Raw genomic sequence first — 23,612 nt, 5'->3', positions numbered from 1 at the left:
AGCCACCCTACCCCATAGCCCAGACATGTGAAGATTACGAGAAATCTGAGAGTAATCAGATATTCCTGTAGATCCTTTAATGTTGCCATTGGTCTCTTGGCAGCCTCCCTGGTAAGATTTTTCATGTCCTTTTGTAAATTTTGGAGGGAATTCCTGTTGTTGGTGATATCACTGTGGTGCTCCATTTTCTCCACTTGTTGATGATGGCCTTCACGGTGTTCCATGGTACATCTAATGTTTTTGGAAATTCTTCTATACTCCTCTCCTGATCGATTCCTTTTACAGGCTTTGTAAGATCTTTGCAGATCATGGCTTCAGCAGTCAGATGAAACCAAAAAGATGTGAAGAAAATCCTACAGAAACAGCAGGTCTTTATTGGAGTTAATCAGAATAATTTCATTGATGACAGCTGTATGATAATTACTATTGAACATGAGATTGGATGTGATTGGTTCATTCTGAGCTCAGCCACATCCCCAATTATAACAGTGTCCACACTTATGCAACCTTGTTATTGTAGCTTTTTTTATTTTATTTTTCCAATTTTTCTCTACAATGTTTGATTGTTTTTCACTTATTTCACGTATTATATGTAATTTCACATTGAGGAAAAAGTTCTGATACGATTGATCTTGGTTTCATTTTGTTCATCACAAAAACCTGCCATTTTAACAGGGTGTGTATATATATTCAGTATTGAAATATATATATATATCTTTATGAAGTAATTAAAGGTGAACTAATAGGAAATGTATGTAGCTAGGAAAATGAGGAATAGAAGTCAAGACTCCTGGAGTCAAAGGGGTTAAAGGGTAGCTTGTGCTTTCACTGTTATTGTAAACCAAGTTATTTTCCATGAGTCTGTAGTTTCCAAGATTTTTCCAGGTCAAATTATTCTTAACATCCCAAATCCGACCCTCCACATTTTAAGTTCTGTTTTTGAAACCACGTAGAAGGGACCTATTGAAGTTTATATGCCATAGGAACTTTAAAAATATCTAAACAAATGTCTAAACAAGGTTGTGTGTGTTGTTCTTGGATAGGTGACATCCAATCTTGCCCCCTGCAATAAGAGATAAATTAGTCTCCAGGGTAATCACTCATGGAGTACACAGAAGCTGCTCGGCCCTCTGCCTGTCCCAGAAGAATCGTCTGCCCAGTCGTTCAGTACACATATCGTCCCCCTGATCTCTTGAGAAATCCGTGTCCAACATTTTCTCACAAGCACACTGATGCATATACATACATCCAGCAGAAATGACACTGGCAGCCTATTTCGGGTTTTGCGAGAGCTGATCCATCTGAGCCACGATCCTGAGGACTGCTTCACTTGTGTCTACGTGCTGATCTCCAACAATCTATCATTAACCATTCTAAGAAAAACATTTCTCAGCCATGTCCTTGAGGCTGAAAGATACTGATGCGGAATGTTCAGTGGTGTATGGAAAGACATGGCAGGAAATTTCCCTCATTATTCTTTATTTCGGATGTAACCAGTTATTCTTAGCTTTTCTTTTTAAATGATTAAAATGATTGCATTACTTGACTTAAAATATTGTGTTCCCAAACACACTGCTCTCTGTCCATCAGATGGAGAAATGATTACATAGGAGAAATCATGAAATATCTTTAAAAAGTAATTTCTACATTATTTTACTTCTTTCTTTTTTTTCTTATTCACTGTATATATTGTATATTAGTGAAAACAATAGCTTTTTCATACGGTTTCATTTTTTCCTGTATTATCATTGTTTCACTTAGACCCATGTACGTTTTATCCATATTATATACACTGTCATATTTAAATTGACCACAATTAAAAGAACATGAAGATAATAGACCATATAGAACCAAAGGGGGAAAAACTTCAACCACTGGCTCAAACGGACAGGAGAAAACGGTCAAGCAGCAAAATAAAAACAAAAGACAAATTACTGACAAAAACATTGCATTGCACAATATTTGTAATGTTTTATCTTGACAGGAAGTTACCGTGATCACCGTGACCAGGCTTTGAATTTCACTTTAACTGGAAGGATTTGGTTTTATGTGAAATCCTGTTTAAATAGGCATTTAAATAGACAAGTTCCTGGAACAAAACAGTGTTGTTATAACAGCAGCGCCCTCCAATGGACTACTGACCACAGCAACCCTTTGCTCTGAGACCAGTGTGTGTGCCTATAGCCGTGATTCCATGGCAATATGCTGCATAACTCTCGGAAACAAAATGTAATTGTATATAAGAAACAGATGTGTGAATTTTATGATTAAACAGCATAGGAAATGGTTTAATAATATAGACAACACTCATCATGGATTATTCTTTAAACAGGAGCACTGTAGTGACACTAGGCTTTTTTTTATTGTACATTCATTCATTCATTCATCTGTAGTAACCACTTTATCCTGTTCAAGTGGATCTGCAACCTATCCCAGGAAAAAAATGGGCACGAGGTTGGAATATGCCCTGAAAGGGACACCAGTCCATCTCAAAGCATCATGCGGACGCGCACACACACAACTAAAGCCAATTTAAAGTACTGAGTTCATCTACTGGCATGTTTTTGGGGTGTGGGAGGAAAGCGGAGAACTCTGAGTAAGCTAAAATGAACATAGTTAGAACTTATTTAACAGCCAATACAGATAATTACCCGAGCTCAGGATCAAACCGGGGATCCTGGAGGTGGCAAGGTCACCATGATGCCACTGTTTTTGTTTTCTGACAGGAAACAAACATGTAGAAACAAACTCTCAGGTCATCTCTTATACATGTATAATTCTTTATTGATGTAAAGATGTGAAATTTTGTTCACTGAAAGAACTCAAGCATCAAAGTAAATATTCAATGATCCATTCATTTCCACTGACGTTATATCCACTATATTAGGTTTCTCTGTCAAGTTCAAAATGTTTAAAGCATAAGCTATTAAATGAAGAGCAAAGACAAAGTTATTTCTGTTCAAGGTTATTAAACTGAAATGACGGCATAAACCAACTAAAGATGTGACAGACAAAACCTACAGAACAGCAGGCAAATGCAATAAATTGTGAGAGAAAATTTGCCAGAAATAATAAGAGAACAAATAAAGCAAAATGTTTGGAGTGAGTGAGTGTTATTATGAGATACAGTACATCTTCAGTTTTCTATCCAGTGGGGCATTTACTAGTCAATAAATAGGCTTTATTTGAATTGTTTTTAAATATTATTATTTGAAGATGATATATCTTTGTGACGAATACATAGTCATATCCAATACATTTATGGGAAAAGCCAAAAGGTCAGACGTGCAGCAAACATATTTAAAGACTTCTTCACATACTCCAGCAATGAATAATATTAGAAAAGAATAACTCGTTTGGCTCTTTATGTGGCGTACAAAAAATTTTAGATGAAAACAAAAAACAAAAAAACACCACATTCAACATAAAGTTTACTAGCTAGGAAATTCCTTAATTTCTAGTTATACATCTGCTGTGTACAATATCTCAATGGCTTCTGTGCTGTATACTGTTATACCTTCTATGCATACTGAAAGAGAAAGCCTTCTGAATATCTGAAAGGCTCAGATTCAGAGCTGAGGTGAAGAATAAGTGAAGCTGCTAATCATCACCACCTGGTGGACACAGCAACGCCAGCACCCATTCGGTTCATGGTTTTGCTCATATGTGGGAAGTGCACGTTGGGAGTTCTGGAGGTGGGGCCATAGAGGCCCAGGTTGCGGGCAGCCATGGATTTGCGGGGTACTTTGACGCAGGGGAAAGGGGAGAAGATCTGCGGTGGTTTGGGAAGAATCTCTGGAGTAGAGGCTACAGAGGAGCTCTGCCTGAGAGAGCAAGCTGTGCTCTCCGAGCTGGAAGAGTCGTGGCGGGTGGAGCACGCCACTGCTGAGACATACGGCTGTGCATTTGGTTTGGGTTGTGGCTGTGGATCATTTCCTAGCTCTGGCTCTGGAAGCGGAGAAGGTGTTTCTGGATCATTAAACACTGACGGAGCTTGTGCTGATGAATCCAGGTCTAGAGTGGATAGCTGCTGTTCCATCTCCTTGATCTCCTCACTACAGCCAGCATCCTGAAGCTGAAGCTCTGAGACTCCCTCCTCCATAATCCCTTGCACTGGCTCCTTCAATGGCACATCACATTTCTCCTGGCTTTCACGGTCATCTTTCATCTCTTTCTCTTGATCTTCCTCTTCCTTCATCTCCTCCACGCCCTCTTCTGTCTTTGTTTTGTGATCAGGGCTGGTGTTTTCCTCTAGCTCCAAGGAGTCATCAAAGCCCAGCTGGGCCCGGGCCCGTGCCAGATTCCTGCGATGCGCACAAACATGGGCACGCCAGGGGGACTGAAGACTGTGATCCTGGGTGGGGGTGGACTGGGCTCGGGGATGTGGCCCTGTAGGATCACTGTAAGGATGCTGAGCAGCTATGGCCTTCTTTCCCAGGAGAAGATGATTGACCACAGGTGAAGAATGGATTTGGGAGGCAAAGATGCCGGTGGCTGGACATTTATCTACAACAAATCAATATATCAACGGATTACAATCAGTATTACAGTTACTGCCCTAGTTCAACGGAGTCCCACTGGCCAAATCAACACAGCTCATTGAAATGAAGAGATTAGAAGGTTTGATGCAGTTGTGTGATTCATAGAAATTAAAGTGCACCAAATAAAATAGTAGTGAGCGCCCTCATTCAAATGTCCCCTAAAATGGAAAAGGAAAAGCCACAGCACGAAGCATTAAAACACCCAGATTAAGCAAAGAGATGATTTTTTTTTTAAACCACCTCTCATCAACTTCAATCCCAGCATTGTACACCAAACCACCAAGATGACCAGTAAATTACTATAGCAGCCCTCTACCATTATAGTCCTAATACAAAAGCCCAAGTAGACAGTACCGGTGTCAAGGCTCCTCCCTTTATTAGGCTGATGAGGAGCAACACGTTCAGCTTCCACTGGCAGTCCTGAGAAGAGCATGTGAGGAAACATAGTCCTCAAAAGGAGCTGGTGAATGTTTCTATCTTTCTCTAGATTAGACAGGCTGTAAACTTAAATACATGGTGTAAAGGAGAGATTCTGGCTAAAATGTTCATAACGAATCTAAGTGAAGAAGTTGACACAGAAAAGAAAAAAAAAAAAAAAAAAAAGAGACAAAAAGGGTTTGAGCTCTCTAACTGCACCGTATTTTGCTCAGGTTTGTCAGTAATACTGTATATCCGTGTGTTTTCGAAACCACAGTTAACTAGGTGGCTAGGTGCTGAATTATAACCTTGGGTTAATAGAAGGTATCCTAGATGCCCTCACTTCCAAAGAACATTTTCTGTGATTATAACCTGACTAATGATCTCAAGACAACAACAGCCTGCATATTTTAATGCATTTTGTACTGCTTACCTTTTTACTGTGATGAGCTTACTGTCTACTGTATATCAAAAAGGTTTCCTTTTGGTACTGGATTCAAATCCAAATATAAAATGTATTTGATGATGTTTCAAGATAATAAAAAAAATACATAGATAACATGCAATCAATACATTTATTTTGCAGACATGTTCAAACGTTGCTGTCGCTTGGGAGTACTTGAAAGCTGACTCTTGTCATAACTTACTTTGTGATCCTGCTTGCAGTGTGGTTTGACTAGCTACCTGTGTGAATGTAGAGCAGGTTGGCCTGCTGCTGCTGCCGTCTCTTGATGCGATAGTACTGCTTGGTGAGTGCTCTGATGTCTGTGCTCATGCGCTCCATCATCATGCTGTTGATGGTGGCATGATGCTCTGAACGGCCAGCCCCCACCGCCCCGGGGCTCAGCTCGGCCATACTGCTGCAGGGAGAGCTCTGCTCACCTCGCTGATCTGGAAGGAGGATGGACACCCCAAAAAAGAATTAATAAAATAATAATAATTTTAAAAATTACATTTTCAGACATCAATATTAATACTCAATGCCATATACTGATCCAATATAAAACTTTTTTCACTTTAATAATTACAAAATCTGTTTAAAAAGTGTTGCTGTGTGGCTACCCCCACTGGTCATTAGTTTTATTCAGCTAATGACGTCATTAAAATGGGAAACAATTATTCAATTTAAGCTAATAACAACTTTGCATTAAAAAGAAAGTTATTCTTGCAGCGTCATGTTTTTAAAAGAAAGAGTCACAGCATATATGGTCAAAGCCCTGAATTGTCCCCCGTTTTCAAATACAACCCATATTAGTTCAGTATTAAATACTGGATTAGTGCACAACATATTTTGCTATTCCCAGTTCTGCAGGAATGGTGCGAGAGCAGTAGGTGCAGAAGGGAAGAGTAAAATGCCAAGAGTGGTGGATTGAAGAGAACACAAACTACTCTAACCCCATAAAGAGGGACAACCATTAATGTTGCTGTTTTACCTTTTAAGTGCTTTTGGTATCTCTGAATCTCAGGGGCCAGGAGTCCTCCTAACGGTCCCAGGCATCCCAGAGCAGTGACTATAGAGTCTTCATCATCCATGTCTCCATCATCATCACTCTCCCATCCATGGAGCCCCTGGCTACAATTAAGAAAATAACAACAACTCATTATGACAGGAATTTATAGTAAGAACACAAACAGAGCTTAACCAATTAGATAATTGCAGAAGTATATTACAGACACCATTTTATCAGTTTGGTCTTGCTGGTTGCCTCTCTTAACCTAAACAAGCATGTTAAAATACATGTTTACAAATTCTATTTACAAATTAGATTACTATGCATATACAGCAGATATATGTATATCTCCTACAAACAATAGATATATTTGCAAGCCCATTATACAGTATACTCACACCATCACATGCACATTATAGTACAAAATACAATCCTCTTACTGATAACACAAACTCATTTACAGAGCAACATGGTGTAATCTAAGCAGGATTTCTCAGGTTACACACCTGCTAATGGCCTTGACTGCAGCAGGGAATGGAGTGATATTATAAGTGTATTTCTCCCTCAGTTCAAACAGCTGGGGAAAAGGGAAGGTGGCCATGGAGTATACCGTCTGTTAGAGAAAACACACATGACACATGACTGGTTTTCCCAGAGTACCACATACAGTGCCTCATACTGGCACATATTGGCACCCTTTATGCCTGTGAAAAACTGTCTTTATTGTTTAACCCAGGGGGGTTAGCTGAACTGTTAATCATCCAGGGCTGAGCCCAGATTCTTCTCCATAATTTATTTTTTTTAAAACCCGTTAGCATGCATTTATTTATTTTTTTGCTTGTAAGGGCTAATTGAAAATTGGACCTATAGTTGGATTTATCATAAAACTTGCCTGGGGTGTTATCACTGTTTGCAGGACTACCAGACCGATAAAATAAAAAACATTTTGGTTATTTAACACGAGACTATAGTCTAGTTTGGTGTCACTAGCCAAGAGGAGGCACAACTAAGCTATCGCGGTATTGGAATAGCTGCTACAGAACCATGCAGAGTACGTTATCTGTCCTTATGCTCTGCTCAGATCATGTTCACGTAACTTATACATATTCACAAATTCATATAGACATTTACACACCTTGTTTTCCTGCTCAGCATGAGAGGATGCTACTGTTTCAGTTTCAACCCCTTTACTGGTTTTTAAAAAAATGATGAAATTGGCATATAAACATTTTATCCATTTTTCCTCAGACTGACTGTGTGAGCTTGTGTTTGGCAGAATTAAAGAGACTGTCAGCCAATAAGACATATTTTCCTGTAAACCCTGTCTATTTAGGAATAGGGAGCTCAGCTCCACCAAAATAATCCTGAGCTCATCTGATAGCAATAAAAAGTGTGGGGGTTGCAAAAGTAATAATTTAGAATTCTGTTATTAATAATGACCTCACTAGGATACTGACAATGAATGAATGGTTGTATATTCCTTCCCCTCAGGACTTGATTCATTTTAAATTTACATTTTTAAGTATGGTAAGTCATTTATCCCAAATACGTAAAAATTTCTCTAGGGAAACTGAGCTCATTCTGTTCAAATGATATGTACATTTTTTAAAAATATGTCTCTTAGGAGCACTTATTCGTAACATTGTACACATTCCTGTAAGTATTGCATTTTAGAGTTCATTTTCCAAACCTGTATGTTCTATTACAAAATGTAAATTCAGAAACATGAGTTACTGCAAGCCGATCTCCCAGGTTGCACTCACATTCAGAACTGTTTTCAAGTACAAGTGTGTGAATTGTATGTGTACATGTCTTCTCACTAACGTACCTGCAATGTAAATGTAAGTGTAATTATGTGCTGGTCCTAGTGGCGGTCTCACCTGCATGAGTTCATTGGAGTCGATCAAGTTGTCCTCCAGCATCTCTTGAGTCAGACAGCCCATAGTGCTGTAGAACTCATCTGCAGTCTGACACTCTTCAATCCTCCTGACAGACAGAGAGATACACATACATCACCTTGTGACAAAGAAAAGACTTGCATTCCTATACGTAGTACAAGTGAACACCAAGAGCCTGACCATTCATTACTATTAATAGCACAGTTTTTGCATGAAAGAGTTGCACAAACCCTATTGGGAGGGGGGCCGGGGGTTTGTGGAGAGATCGGCAGGGGGGTGCAAATTGTTTTCAAGAAATAAAGTAATTCTAAATAAGAATTAAGTTCCAAAAGATTGAGAACTGAATTAAAAACTCCTCTGGTTAACTCACTCTGCCAGTTTGGCCCAAATGGCTAAGGCAACACGCAGCAGCACTTCTGATCCCTCAAAGAAAACTGAGTCCCAGATCTTCAGCACGGTGTGGTGAGGCAAGCAGGTGGCAAACATGGTGAGAAACCACTGCATGGTGAACACGTTGGTGAGTGGAGGCTCATAGCTTCCTGCAACAATACAGAATACATCAAAGAGAAATCGGCTAAAAAAAAAAAAACTTGGTGATTGTGTAAATAACATAACATAGTACATTATATTTTGGAAGTGAACTTTGTAAAAAAGTTAACTGAGTAAAATGCAGGTAAACAGGATTGTACTGAAGGTTTCAGTGCAGCTGTTCCTCAATGCCATTTCCTTATTATAAACACACTTGTACTGATCAGCAACTGTTTCTCACATCATGCTAAAATGATCTATTCTCTCATGGCACTACATATTTTCTTTTCAAATTTCAAATGATAAAATTCTTGACTCATGGTTAAGGATGATAATACTACTATAAGTGGAAGCAGCTTGCTGGTGACCCTCACCTCCTCCTGTCCGATTGGCTACTTTCTGTAAGTGGTGAAGGTGCTGAGAGAGCTCTGGAAGCTTAAGCCTGAGCAGATCCCTGAATACAGCCATGTCCACAGACAGAGCACGCAGGTTGTTTGCAAAGTAGCTCTCAGGAAGTACCTTATCAATTAGATAAATCATCACCTGAAAGAGCACAGAATGAATATCATTATAAATCACGTCAATATGTTACAATTAGGGTGATGTGTGTGCTTTGCAATAACTAGCCAGATGATTGAATAAATTAAATAAAGCAGGAGTATCTCAAACATAATAATAACACCACAGTTTACCATCATGGAAAAAAACAGATATGTATATAAATGAGTGTCATGAATTTTAATGTCCAGAATCTACTTAAACATCTTTAAGTAGGTATTTCTAAGCAACTACAGCACTGGACAAACCCAAAACAGTTTCTTTTCCATTATATGTACTCAAAACATAGGGCATAACATGGTGGTGTTGTACACAGTGCACTATACGCCAAACAGAATTATTATCTGGGATTCATGGGACAGGCAGGCAGGCAGGTAGGCAGGCAGGTAGGCAGGCATACATGTTGCTTCACTGTGTGATAGTCATAGTGCTTGAGTTATGTATGCATAGTAAGAAGTTAATAATGGAATTATGCGCACTGGTATTCAGACCTCAAATGTAACTACAGCACTAAACTTTCACCTGTGTCAGACTGTCTGTGAATTTCAAGTAATCTTTTAGTAACCGATTAGTTGGTTTCATAATGAGGACTTAATTATTTGATGAGCACTACTCACTCCAATCACTCATACAAAGGAGAAAGACATTAAGGAAACCTTCAATGCATCGCCTTCGTTGCCCTCTGTGACCTCAAGGATAAGTGCGGCCAGCACGTTGAAGCCCTGGCAGTAACCTACAGTCTTGTTCCAGCGGGCATAAGCCAATAGCACCCGCTTCAGAACCACACGGTCCTGCTCGGCCTCCTGGCCACAATAGGAACTGCAGCCTGTTCTATGCAGGTCCTGCAGGAGACAATGTGAACATAATAATAATTAATTAACACATAACTGAGAACATGGGCATATTTACATCACATGCAATAATGGAAAATATAACAAAATACAGTAATACATTCAAGAGGGACAAGAAAATACACACAGACAGAAAGGCAGAGAGAGAATGAGTGTGGACTTTGTCCTATTATGAACTACAAGAGTATGATGATTCATTGAGCCTTTGCCGTCAGAGGTGGGAAGGAGAGCATAAATGGCGTCTTTGTTCTATTATGCACTAAGAGCTTGCGCCCTACACAGAGCAAACATCCTGCTGGGCCATCTTACATTTAATCAGAGACATTACACTTTCTACCATTAAATATCACTGTCAAAGAACATCTGCTTGCTGCTTTTAGCTGTGTGTGTGTGTGTGTGTGTGTGTGTGTGTGTGTGTGTGTGTGTGTGTGTCTCTATATCAATGTCAGACAGTTACCATTGTCTCATATTACTGCACTCGGAAAGGTACAATTGCATGTCTTCACAAATAAACCATGTCACTGATATGCTTTTAAAACACGTTTCCTCCTGCATATAATATCATACTTATGTATGAGAGCTGGAGAATTGCCTTGCAAATGAAGTGTTGGTCTATTTTAACAAACAGTAACACGGTCATGATGCACAGCAATGCTTACAGCTAAAACAATGACTCATCATTAAAATATCTATATGTAATCATTACTTTCACTATCTGGATCCCCAGGGAGTCATCATCTGGGTTGCTACGTTCGTTGAACGCGAATCTCATGGTCTTCTCCCAGTCTATGGAGATGCTGTGGAGGTACTGATCAGCTAAAGTTAACCATACCTTAACAACAACAAAAAAAAACATAGACAAGATATTTACATCAATGAAAAGTATTATTGTTATTAAATGAAATGTGTGTTTGATATACAGTGCAGTCTGTAAGTAATTTAACCGTGAACATTACTGGTGGCTTGGCTCTGAACGGAGAAGGATTAGGAGATAAAATGTGGGGCTTTAAGGGTGAAATGCATAAGAATCTCAGCTTATGCATGCATATAAGAAGCACAATTGGATTAACATTAACTACAAAAACTTTTTTTGTTATTATACACTGGATGGCAGTGAAGTCTGTGACTCATGGTGAGTATTTTCTCTGTTGATTCTAACAGGCTTTCAATGCTGACTCCTGTGTTTTCAACCTAATCTCTATCCATATCCATAATCTCTATCCACAACATGGAGTTTACTGAAAACTCACTGATATGAGTTATATGTATATATGATAGCAATAAACAACCAAAATGCATGACTACATAACGCATAATCAAAACTACGTCTATTACACTACAAATAATAAAGGTTTCCGGAAGACACACTGATGAGTAGATGTCCTAAAAAAAAACTGTTATTAAATAGTTTTATTCAACATCAGAAAAATATTGTAGAAAAATAAAAACTCATTCCAGTTACTTAAACTGTGCCTGCTTCTTAGCATGTTTAAAGGTTCTATCTTTCTAAAAGACTCTGTCCTTAGAACCTTTTGTACAAAAGAAACTTCTATACGGTCAGGTTCTATATAGAACCTTTAAATGCTCACAGAGACGGACAAACCAACAAATGTTTTTCTAAGAATGCATGCATCTCAGGACCAACACTACTGAACTATTCTGTTTACTTTCAGCTACACTGACTCAATTTTTAATGCAGTTACAGTTTTTCTTTCCTTTGAAAAACTACAGATACAAATGTAGAGCTTAAATGTAGAAAAAAAGCATTAATATCAAAGAAAAAGGTACGTTTTGCATAAAAGTTTAACTGTGCTAGAAAATATACTTAAGACTATAAACATACTCATTATATGTATGTTTTGAGGAAACAGGTACATTTTAGTGGTGTGTTTTTGCTGCAAGGCAATATTGTTAACTTTTCCAAAATAAGGTTAATCTCAAATACAGTGTGCTGAGGTCATAAGAATAAAAATTGTCCTATTTACTTACAAATTGCACTGCACGTGTAAAAGATCAAGAGATGCAGACATACCCTCTTCCTCCACTCTTTGGGAATTCCAGTTGGGAGCCTAGCCACTGCCTTGAGGGCATCATACCACTACCAAACACAGAATGCTGAACACTAAGTGTTAAATAATATGCAAATTATAATATTATAAGTCAACATAAAACACTCTTTGTGTAGCGTCTGTCAAACCATAATATACTGGAACAGAAAAAACGCAGATAACAGCAAAGACTGAACTCACTCACCTGTTGAAAGCCATTCTTGCCAAGAGATGGCTCTAGAGTAAACTTCAACCTGGTATCCACCCCTGTAGAGAACAAGGATTACCATAGAGTTAATCTGACAGTATATTAAAGCGGGTTGGGGGGTGGAGGGGTAAAGAAAAGGAACAATCACAAATGAAAATGGAAGCTGTCTTATGTGAAGTAACTGTAGCAGAGTTTAAAAACAGCAGCATATACATGCACACAATTTTCAATTGCTGATTTGTACACTTTTCTCCCCCTAGCATTTTTCTCAAGCTAAATCAAAGAAAACAAATATATGAACAACTCACTGCTACAATGCAAAAAATACCCTACATAAAAGGGTTTATTTAAAACAGTAAAAGAAACGCCACACAAATACACAGTACACCCTGTTCCAAGAGGAGTCGCTTAAAAAATGTGAGATATTGACCATGTTAACTCCTTTGTACAAAAGGTCAGATTTTCCATGAGTCTTATCCATTTCACTGAAGCACAAGTTCAGATGACACACTGAAGGATTTGATCGTGGATCATCAGGTTTTTCACAAACTTGTGGTGTCAGCTCAAGTGAACAGCATCATTAAAGCAAAAAGGGAAAAGGGGACATACCAAATACTAAATAAATCTATTTCTAAGATTCTACTTTTCATGCAAGTTAAATAGAAAAAGAAAGGCAAACAAACATTTTCTTGAGTAGTCTCAGACATTTGGACCTCATCCTGTGTGTGTGTTTTGTCTCTCTCTCTCTCTCTCTCTCTCTCACACACACACACACCTATCCATTACTGACACTTTTTTCCCCACCAGTCATTTCTTAGGATTTTTGATGACCTCACAATTTGTTCAGGCTACATTTTATTTAAAACTGCTATTGCTCTTCACTAATGTAATCTTACAAAGGACAAATCGACACGGCTTTGAACTGGACAAGTGAAGAATGTACGTTTTAGTCAACAAATCACTAAGTAAATATAATCATTATCAGACAGACACGTATCAAAACTACATATACGTGACCATATGCGACAATTAGGCCTGCTATGTGATCATATTTAGCGACGAATAACACTTTACAATATAATGCTAAAGCTATGGGGAAACCCGGAAGTGGCGTTGGTAATGGCTGCTGTCCGGTTCGCCGTGGTGCTGATGTATTAATCTACCTCGTCATTTAGGTACAAAACCAACACCAGGTTTTTGATACAGCCGAGAGAATATTTCCGGTGACATCGTTTTATATTTGTACTTGCATTGAACGGTTTAACATCGCTAATAATGAGCGGTCGTTATCAACCCATAAGCAGCCGGTATAATAGCAAAGAAGAAACACAATACCACATAATGTCCTAATGACAAGACGCTTCTTTCTTTTAAAATGCTTCGATTTGTAACACAAACCTTCTCTTGTCTCCATCATGGTCTCCTGCAACACCAAAGCAAACAGCCACCGTTTATTTACATTTCGACCACCTCTCTGTCCTCAGTGCTAGTTACAGAGGGATTAGCATTAGCCGACACGATTATTATCTCTGAATACTCCTCCTCTCCCAGGGGGGGAAACCTGCTAAAAAGTAAACCCTAGAAAAAAAATGTGGACATATAAAATCATGGCGCAGGTTTGCACGCTAAATAATATATTCGCGTCTATTAAAATATAACGGGATACGGGAGGTAATGACAACACAATAGACCTATATACTGTTATAGCCTTAGCATAATACCACCAACTAGTCCTGCTTTACAAAGACAATCCATGAACCTAACGCAGAAACATTTCAACACCACAACTCAAAAAGTTTATTAAAAGTTTACTCATGGACCTGTACAATGCTTAATTATACCACCGCACTGTTCAATTCTCAAATCTGATTGGTCAGAAGGTGCTGATTGATTTTCTATAATAGCAGCTCTGACAATACTGCTGTACTTCAAATCACTGGTTTATATTAATGGCTGTAGTTCTAATAAGTTAACATTTATACAGGAACAACTTAAACAGTGACCTGTATGGCAAACTCGTCTCTTAATATTAGCCTAATAATAATAATAATAATAATAATAATATTAAAAAGCATGTCTCGCAAAGAATAATGTAGGCCTACAATTGTTGATATGGTGAAGCTCTCTGTAAGGAGATGTTTTTCAGTCTCAGGTATCAGTGATTTGTAACAGGAGGTTTTCTGCCACTGAAAAGTCTTTAGGACTGAGGAATGTATGCCTGTCGGTTTCGCAGTAACATGACAAGCGGAGGGTTTTTTTGTCATTATTTTAAAGAAAGAGAGAGAAAGAGAGAGAATAAAAGAGGCTTCTAAGGGGAAAACTGTTTATAACTGTAAAGAGCTGTTCCTGTTACTTAAACCTAGGCTATGTAAGTAACAGGAAGTAATTTGTCTTGCAGACAAAAAAAAAAACAAGCGCTTAAAAAGTAAGACGTGTTTTTCATTAACAAAATTTGTAAATTGCAATTATTGGCAAATTGCTGTGGTTAAGGGGAATAAAACACTGAGACATACTGTTATTGGAAAACAATCGACCTCAGGGTGATAACAGGGCATTACTGTACTGTACCCCATCCTGCTGTTGATTTTTTTCTCCATAACAGCATGCCCCTTCATGTTTTATTCCTGGCACACAAAAAACCTTAAGGTTTTCTAAAAGTGCTTACAACTAATCCAGATTTTTTTTTTCACTAAGTCGGAGCCACAATGTTAAGTATGAGTATAGTGTAAGGATAGACGTAATGCAATCTTAGGACCAACACTCAGCATCCTAAAAAGCTTGCTGCACCATGCAGAGTGGCGTGATTAGGCTATTTGGGGGGGGGGGGTACATATTGCTAGACGATCCCAAAACATGTTTGCCAGTGTCAAAGTAAAAAAAAAAAAAAAAAAAAACAACTTGTCTAAACAGATTGACTGCAGTACATTTGATGCACACAACTACCACCTCTGCTATTACTACTACTACTACGAATAATAATAATAATAATAATAATAATAATAATAATAAAGCATGCTAGCGGACGGCTTGAGATGCATGACCTGGCTCGAGCGTGCAGAGGAGGCGCGGGGCGCTGCGGGAAATGCCGTTGCGTTTCTTGAGCACATTGCTGATGACGCCTCCGACTCCGCTGGCCGTGTTCTGCTGCTGCCGCTTTAAACAAACCCTGGACCTTTTAGAGGCGACCAGCCTGTCTTGCTTCATTTGTAGAGGAGAAATTGGTCACTAAGCGAAAACACACCCAACGGTTGGCACGCGCCCTTTTCCGCCCTTTGGATTTCTTTTGTTTCTCATATGATCTGATCTTGTTCACGCAGCCGCTGCGTAATGGAAGATGGCGATCTAATCAATCCATCCGGTAACGTCTCAGCTCGCACCGTCCGTCCTCTGCGCTGTTCATTCAAACACTCGATCATCCCTCATCCTCCATCATTAATAAGATCCGTCCGACTTCACAGACTCGGGAAATTCGCCAGAAACGCAAAACGTGGGTTTGGTTTTGTAAAGGAGGCCGCGCGGTGATTTGAGAACAAGGTGCTTCAGCGGCGGCCACGCGCATGGGCTGCGGTGCGCGTTCACGTACACGACGCATGGGAGGAGGCGGAATGGGGTAAAAATAGCGCCGTGTCCAGAGGAGGCAAAAAGGTAGGCATACACAGTAGATAAGTAGTTGAACTTGGTGTTGAATTCAGCACTGTGCAGTGACGCAAACCAAAATTCCCTAGAAGTTATTCACAGTATGAAGTCTTCTGTTGTAGTCTTAATTAAGAAATGCAACAAAAATGTTATGTACATACGGAACACTGGATGAAAGCCTGTATAAAATAGACGGAAATTTTTTAAATTCATACATCTTCAGTAACTGCTTCATCCTGGTCAAGGTCACGTGGTTCTGCAGACTATCCCAGGAACACTGAGCACAAAGGTAGCAATGGGATGCGTGTCCATTGCAGGGCACAATGCGCACACACTCACACATTATTTTGCAATTTAGCATACACAATCCACTTACTGGCATGTTTTTGGGAGGTGGGAGGAAATTATAGAACCCAGAGGAAACCCACATGGTATAGCACACAGTACAGTGAAAAAGTCTCCTGATTTCTTCTGTTTTTGTGTAGGCTATATCTCAATTAAATTGTTTCAGAAATTAAAGCAAAATCTAAGATAAAACAAAGGCAACCTGAGTAAACACAAAGCACAGTTTTTAAATAATGTTATTTACTGAAGCAAAATTTTTATCCAGTACCAACTGGGCCTGTGTGAAAATCTATTTAGCCCCCTTAATTACTTATTCTCCAAATCTATGAAACTGCATTCATAATGGGGTTCAACTGGACTAGACACAACCAGGCCTGATTACTGCAAACCCTGTTCAATCAAATCAACACTTAAATAGAACTTTTTCAACAGCATGAAGTTGGTTAAAAGGTCTTACCCAGGCCAATGCAGATGTTTGATTCATCACTGAATATCACTTTCCTCCAGTCATCCACACGCCATGATTGTTTCTCTTTAGCCCACTGTAACCTTGTTTTCTTCTGTTTAGGTCTTAGTGCTGGTTTTCGTTTGGCTTTTCTATACGTAAATCCCATTTCATTCAGCCGATTTCTTATAGTTCTGTCACAAACACTGACTCCTGTTTCCGCCCATTTGTTTTTCATTTGTTTTGTTGTACATTTTCTATTTAAGGTATATTGCTTTGAGTTTTCTATCCTGACGCTTTGATGTAAACATACGTTTACCCGTATGTTTTCCTTTTATAACCTTCCCATTTTGTTTATACTTGCATCAAATTTTAGACACAGCTGGCTGGGAACACCAACATCTTTTGCCACACTCCGCATTGAATTTCCTTCTTGAAGGAGTTTTATAATCCTCTCCATTGTTTCAATTGACCACACACTTGATGGGGCCATGCTTCCTTTCAAAAAGTCTCTGTAAGCGCACTCTTAACTGCAGACTGATTTGCATTTTTAGACTTATTGCTCGTATTTGTTTTAGAAACGCAAATTACAAGGTGATTCCATAATTATTTCCTCAACATTGAGTGATTCCATAATTTATTCCTCTACTTGATCTGGGAAAAAATATGCCATTAATTAAAATTATTTAATTTGTCAACATCCTGCAAGTGTGGTGATTCCATAATTTTTGCCAGGGGTTGCATCAACACCATAATCAACATTGAAAGGGAAAAAAAAAAATCCACCCTGAACAACTTGCATATTAATGTTTATAATTATCTTCTATATATTAATCTTCAATAGCATCCAAGATTTATATTGTAATGAACTCTTCACGTTGGCCTACATTACCCACAATGCCGTTTAACTGTCCACTGATAGTGGGGCCAAGGGAATTTATCTCTACTTAAAGTGAGTGATGCTGCAGCAGTTTAGTCCTTCAGTTTATGTTCCCCCTGTAATGTCAGAGTGGCACACAACCACCAACATCTCACAGAAATAACAAAAATACAGCATCGACCAACAAATAAGTACCAGAATCATTATGAAAAAAAATATTGCAATATTTACATATTTAATATAATTCATGATGGAGCTTTCCTTTACTCTTTAGCCAGTTGTTGAACTGAAGGGGTGCAGAGTTTAGATCCCAGTAGACTGCCTTTAAATCAGCTGGAATACACTCATCTTTTAACTGAGGAAATCTAAGCACCATCCTTCCACACTGACTGACAAAATACCTGCCACATCAAACCCTCCCACATTATTTTGCCTTGATTTTATCCAGTAGCTTTAAGTAACCCGTATCCATAATTATGCATTTTCATTACAGGATGAAGGTGACGAGAATAAGGTAGCTGCTTCAGAGAGGAAAGAATTACACACACAGTATTAATAATCAAATGTATGTAAACTTTTGAACTGGTTCATTTGTTTAAATTCCGTTATTATGGTGTCCTGTGGACTATAGGTAAACATCTGTTATGTGAAAGAGCTTATTCAGGGCAGCACTGAATAAAAAACTAAATGCAATTTTTATGATCCCTCTTTTTTGTAATTAACAATTTGCAGATTCTGCAATGCGTATGTAAACTTATGACCTCAACTGTACAGTGGTGCTTGAAAGTTTTTATGCATAAATATGACCTAAAACATCATCAAATTTTCACACAAGTCCTAAATGTAGATAAAGAAAACCCAGTTAAACAAATGAGACAAAAATTATTATACTTTGTCATTTATTTATTGAGGAAAATGATCCAATATTACATATCTGTGAGTGAGCAAAAAGCATGTGAACTTTTGCTTTCAGTAACCGGTGTGACCCCCTTGTGCAGCAATAACTGTAACTAAACGTTTCCGGTAACTGTTGATCAGTCCTGCACATCGGCTTGGAGGAATTTTAGTCCATTCCTCAGTACAGAACAACTTCAACTATGGGATGTTGGTGGGTTTCCTCACATGAACTGCTTGCTTCAGATCTTTCCACAACATTCATATTGGATTAAGGTCAGGACTTTGACTTGGCCATTCCAAAAAAAAAAAAAAACCTTTATTCTTCTTTAACCATTCTTTGGTTGAATGATGTGTGTGCTTAGGGTTGTTGTCTTGCTGCGCAAGTCACTTTCACTTGAAATTCAGTTCATGGACAGATATCCTGAGATTCTCCTGTAGAATTTCACTGGTATAATTCAGATCATTGTTCCATCAATGATGGCAAGCCGTCCCAGCCCAGATGCAGCAAAACAGGCCCTAATACTACCACCAGCATGTTTCACAGATGGGATAAGGTTCTTATGCTGGAATGCAGTGTTTTTATTTCTCCAAACATATCACTTCTCATTTAAATCAAAAATTCTATTTTGGTCTCATCCGTTCACAAAATATTTTTCCAGTATCTTTCTGGCTTGTCCATGTGATCTTTAGCAAACTGCAGACATGCAGCAATGTTCTTTGTGGAGAGCAGTGGCTTTCTCCTTGCAACCCTGCCATGCACATCATTGTTGTTCAGTGTTATCCTGCTGGTGGACTCATGAACATTAACATTAGCCAATGTGAGAGAGGCCTTTAGTTGCTTAGAAGTTACCCTGGCTGCTTTGTGACCTTGCAGACTATTATACGTCTTGCTCTTGGAGTGATCTTTGTTGGTCGACCGCTCCTGGGGAGGGTAACAATGGTCTTAAAATTCCTGATATCTATCTGACTGTGGATTGGTGGAGTCTAAACTCTGTAGAGATGGTTTTGTAACATTTTCCAGGCTCATGAGCTTCAACAACTCTTTTTCTGAGATCCTCAAAAATCTCATTTGTTCATGCCATTACACACTTCCACAAGTGTGTTATGAAGACTTTGATAGATCCCTGTTCTTTAAATAAAACAGGGTGCTCACTCACACCTGATTGTCATCCCATTGATTGAAAACACCTGACTCTAATTTCACCTTCAAATTAATCTAATAATCCTAGAGGTTCACATACTTTTGCCACTCACAGATAAGTAATATTGGATCATTTTCCTCAATGAATAAATGACTAAGTATAATATTTTTGTCTCATTTGTTTAATTGGGTTCTTTTTGTCTACTTTTAGGACTTGTGTGAAAATCTGATGATGTTTTAGGTCATATTTATGCAGATATATAGAACATTCTAAAGGGTTCACAAACTTTCAAGCACCACTGTACATCATATGAGTGGCAGAGAGGAATGTATATAGTGAGTAGCAGATATTCAACTGGAACACATGGGCATTTGGCAGAGTAATACTGGCATGCTACCTACTGTAGCTAGCAGAGTATGCTTACATTTTGTTTACATTTACTCATTATGCAAAATGACTCAGGGTCCAAGTTTTGGCTCTCTGGCTTCCCTACAAAGTAACTAAATAATGTTATGTAGCAAATATATTTTAATATAAAGTATTCTATTGCGCCTGCTTATAGCGTTGTTACCCTTTTATATACAGGAATGTGCAGGAAGTCTACTCACTTCTGGGCAAGTAGGTCACCTGTAGTTTGTGGACTCATTGTGTGCACTGAACAAACTAGATCGGAGTTACTAAAATGACAGCTAGGATTCCTACAAATTAGAGAATCGTTAAAAGCAATTTGACAAGAGCATGCTGAAAACTCAGGATGAAATGGAAGAGAAGAAAAAAGAGAAGGATGAAAAAAGAGAAGAAGACACTGATTATGAATTACTTCTTTTCGGGGAGACAGCTTGCAGGAAGGCAGTGACAATGTCACATTTCTTCTGCTGCTTGTGATCTAGTCTGTCCTTCCTTTTCAGCTGCCGTACCAGTTTAGCTGACTGAATTCCGATACGATAATTAACCTCCTGAATGATCCACTTCAGCTCCTCTGGATCTGAAAAGAGACGACACACAAAGTCAGGTCAAATCTGGGTCCAAAACTACAAACGACGGTTCCTTCAGGTCTGAGATGAATGAGAATTTTTTTTATTCTTGGTTAACGGAAACAAAGATCACTCCAAATAGCTTGCTTATGTATTTTTGTGTAAATTTGTATTGGTTCACAACAAGACAACAAGTGACTAAAAATCTTATACATGAGTGAAAGTAGCCATCAAATAATTACACATTATTTTTAAATTAATTACTCGGTTTTTTTTTTTTTGTTTTTTTTATTAACATACACGTTGGTAGCAATCCAGAGTTAAGTGAACTCAGGTTAAATATATTTGATGGGATAAAGAAAAACATGACGCATAATATACCTCAGAAAGTGGAGTTCACAAGATATGGCATTTGCAAGCATATTTTAAAAGTATTTAAGTAATTAGTAAAAATGGTTTTTCCACAAGTAGGGCTTTCTGGGCTTATGATTGACTAAAAAAGGAAATACTGCTAGATCAGCTCCTATTCCTAAAACAGTATGACTATACTACACTCTCAGGAAAAGTGTTACCTCAGGAGCTCTTTGAATGTTTAACAATCCATGCTTCCTAAAAGAGTTCTACTTGGCGCCTTTTCTGAAATGCAAACTATGTTATAGGCTTTTATACGTTTAAGGGTTCGTCCATACAGACACACGCAAAAGAATGACTAAGGGCTTCCAAAGAAGTCATTCTGATCTGAAGTCTGTTAGAAAAATCTTTTGGATTATTTGGATAGTTAAAGGTTCCTAAAAAGACTCTAAATTGAAAAAAAGAGGCTCTGATCTAATGACTTGTTTGGTTTGTCCCTCTGGGGAAGATCTGTGTAGAACCCTACAACAGATGAGCTCACTTTCAACACAGATTTCAAGGAAAACACATTTAGAAAACTAGAAGATACCCACCTGAAGAACCACTGAATAACCTTTTTTCCCCATGTGTATGTGGTTTTCCCATTTCAAAATTTGGAAAGCACCCAAAGCCAGGTGGTAAAATACATTCAGCTTTTTAGAGGGCTATATATATATATATAGCCCTGTGCCAAAGTTGGAAAGCAACCTTGGCCTAATGTCAGTTTGTAGCCTGGGTCTGTTGAAAAGCACACCTTTGCCAGCATTGGGACAACATTGGCCCAAGATGACAAGGCTGTTAGGAAAAGTGCTCCTTTGTTAATGTTTCTCCAACATGGACACAACATTGTGTAGCACTGGACACTATAGCCGCGCAAAACAGACAGTGGACCAGTGTCCGTTTACTACCTGGATTTTGCTGCCCTGTCAGAAAGGGTTCCAAGAAGAACTTATTTAAGAAGCTGAGGAAAGTTCTACAGAACTCTTGAGAAACCTGTGTGTATAGTACCTGCAATCCTGCATGACATCAGGTTAATTTGTGACGGACAAAAGCCAGAAACAGACCTTTTTGGGCGAGATAATTCCTCTGGTGTCTCTTGGTGTGTTTTTCTTGTAGTTCCTGCAGAAAGCTGGACGCGGTGTTGCTTCTACCCAGAAACGCGTCTGATCCTGAGGCCTCAGTCGAGCTGTCCAGACTGTCTACACTCCTGAGGCCCTTCCCGCTGCTGTACGTGTCATAAAGCTCCACCAGGAGACAGTCCACGATGGATGACCGACACACAGACCTGCCATCGTCTTCTTCAGACCGTGTCCAGGTTTCATGGCGCACTGGCGACAGACAGACAGACTCCTTTACTGCCCCGTCACAAACCCGAGACCGTTTGGATGAGAAACTTTGAAGCGCTCCGTTAGTGCACTCTGAATGTGCGTGTACATCATGTAATCCGGGACGCTTTTCTAATGACACCCCGACTGAGATTCCAAAAACTCCGCTTTCCTCTTCGGACTCCAGCTCACCGTCGCATATGTCCACTTCTCTCAGGTCGAGTTCAGGAACTTTTATGCTTGACATTTTATTAAGCCAACGTCCAAATGTTGTTGTTTTTTTGTTTGTTTAAAAAAAAAAATGAATGAACTGCATACACGTGTGTAACCGGTGATATTAGTGTAATAAGTCTGAAAGAAGGAACCAGAGTTCCGGGTGTGTGCCGTTCCTAGAGCTCTAGGCTGTGTGATATCTCTCCAGAGCTCCGGTTTCCTTCCTGAGAAGCGGATTGTTGCACTCCTACAAGAGTCAGTGTAGTCCAGCCTATTTCCAAACTTTTCTCCCCCCTCCCACAAGTTTCCCAGCGGCAGGTGCGCGCCACTAAAGTACACAGGTGCGCATGGTGAGAGACACGTATGAACTTTTGCGCTGTTCTCAGACGTGTGTGTGAAAGTAGGGTTGTATACAAATGTAGAAAAATCTGGATAAATTACTTAACGGAAAGTTTGGGCTATAGGCTAGGTAATGCAGCGAAATGTATTCAAGAGTATGGTCGTTGCAAAATGGAAGGTTATATGATAATAATAACAATAATAAGAAGAAGAATGATAAAAACAGCCTCTAATAAGAAATATTTGCCTGTTTAATGTAATATTTGGGTAATTTTTTTTTAATCAAACATGTAGTGTAGTCTAACTTTAGTTTAAACTGGGGGTTCCAAAACTTATTTTTGTCAGATGAACCCCTTCAGCCTCAATTATTTGCCTTATGTACCTTCTGTAGACCCCTTTAGTAAGTGAAACTTTTGTAAATGGCAACACTTGTTTCTTAAAATATATTACTTTTCTGTTTGTGAACTATATTAACTCTATATATTATGTACATATTATGTACTATATATATATTATATCTTTACTG

At 38.7% G+C, this 23,612-nt stretch overlaps 1 protein-coding gene across 3 annotated transcripts; it reads right to left on the bottom strand.

The window, feature by feature from the left end:
- Nucleotides 1–1,752: 1,752 nt before the first annotated feature.
- tbc1d30 (TBC1 domain family, member 30) lies at nucleotides 1,753–23,022 on the bottom strand. Of its 3 annotated transcripts, XM_053649771.1 has the most exons (14): nucleotides 22,274–23,022; nucleotides 20,666–20,830; nucleotides 12,498–12,559; nucleotides 12,277–12,342; nucleotides 10,951–11,076; nucleotides 10,050–10,235; nucleotides 9,210–9,378; nucleotides 8,678–8,846; nucleotides 8,290–8,395; nucleotides 6,916–7,022; nucleotides 6,392–6,531; nucleotides 5,643–5,849; nucleotides 4,896–4,961; nucleotides 1,753–4,506 (listed from the first exon to the last, which is right to left on the bottom strand). In XM_053649771.1, the coding sequence occupies exons 1-14, from the start codon at nucleotides 22,779–22,781 to the stop codon at nucleotides 3,608–3,610; spliced, it is 2,976 nt and encodes a 991-aa protein (XP_053505746.1). In that variant the 5' UTR covers nucleotides 22,782–23,022; the 3' UTR covers nucleotides 1,753–3,607. The 3 variants fall into 3 exon arrangements, with proteins under 3 accessions (XP_053505746.1, XP_053505747.1, XP_053505748.1); XM_053649772.1 differs by lacking the exon at nucleotides 4,896–4,961; XM_053649773.1 differs by lacking the exons at nucleotides 4,896–4,961; nucleotides 20,666–20,830; nucleotides 22,274–23,022 and adding an exon at nucleotides 15,542–15,944.
- Between the last annotated feature and the right edge of the window lie 590 nt (nucleotides 23,023–23,612).

The sequence above is a fragment of the Ictalurus furcatus genome, chromosome 19, assembly GCF_023375685.1.
Source record: "Ictalurus furcatus strain D&B chromosome 19, Billie_1.0, whole genome shotgun sequence".
Classification (NCBI taxonomy): domain Eukaryota; kingdom Metazoa; phylum Chordata; class Actinopteri; order Siluriformes; family Ictaluridae; genus Ictalurus; species Ictalurus furcatus.
This window is presented reverse-complemented; position numbering and strand designations above follow the sequence as displayed.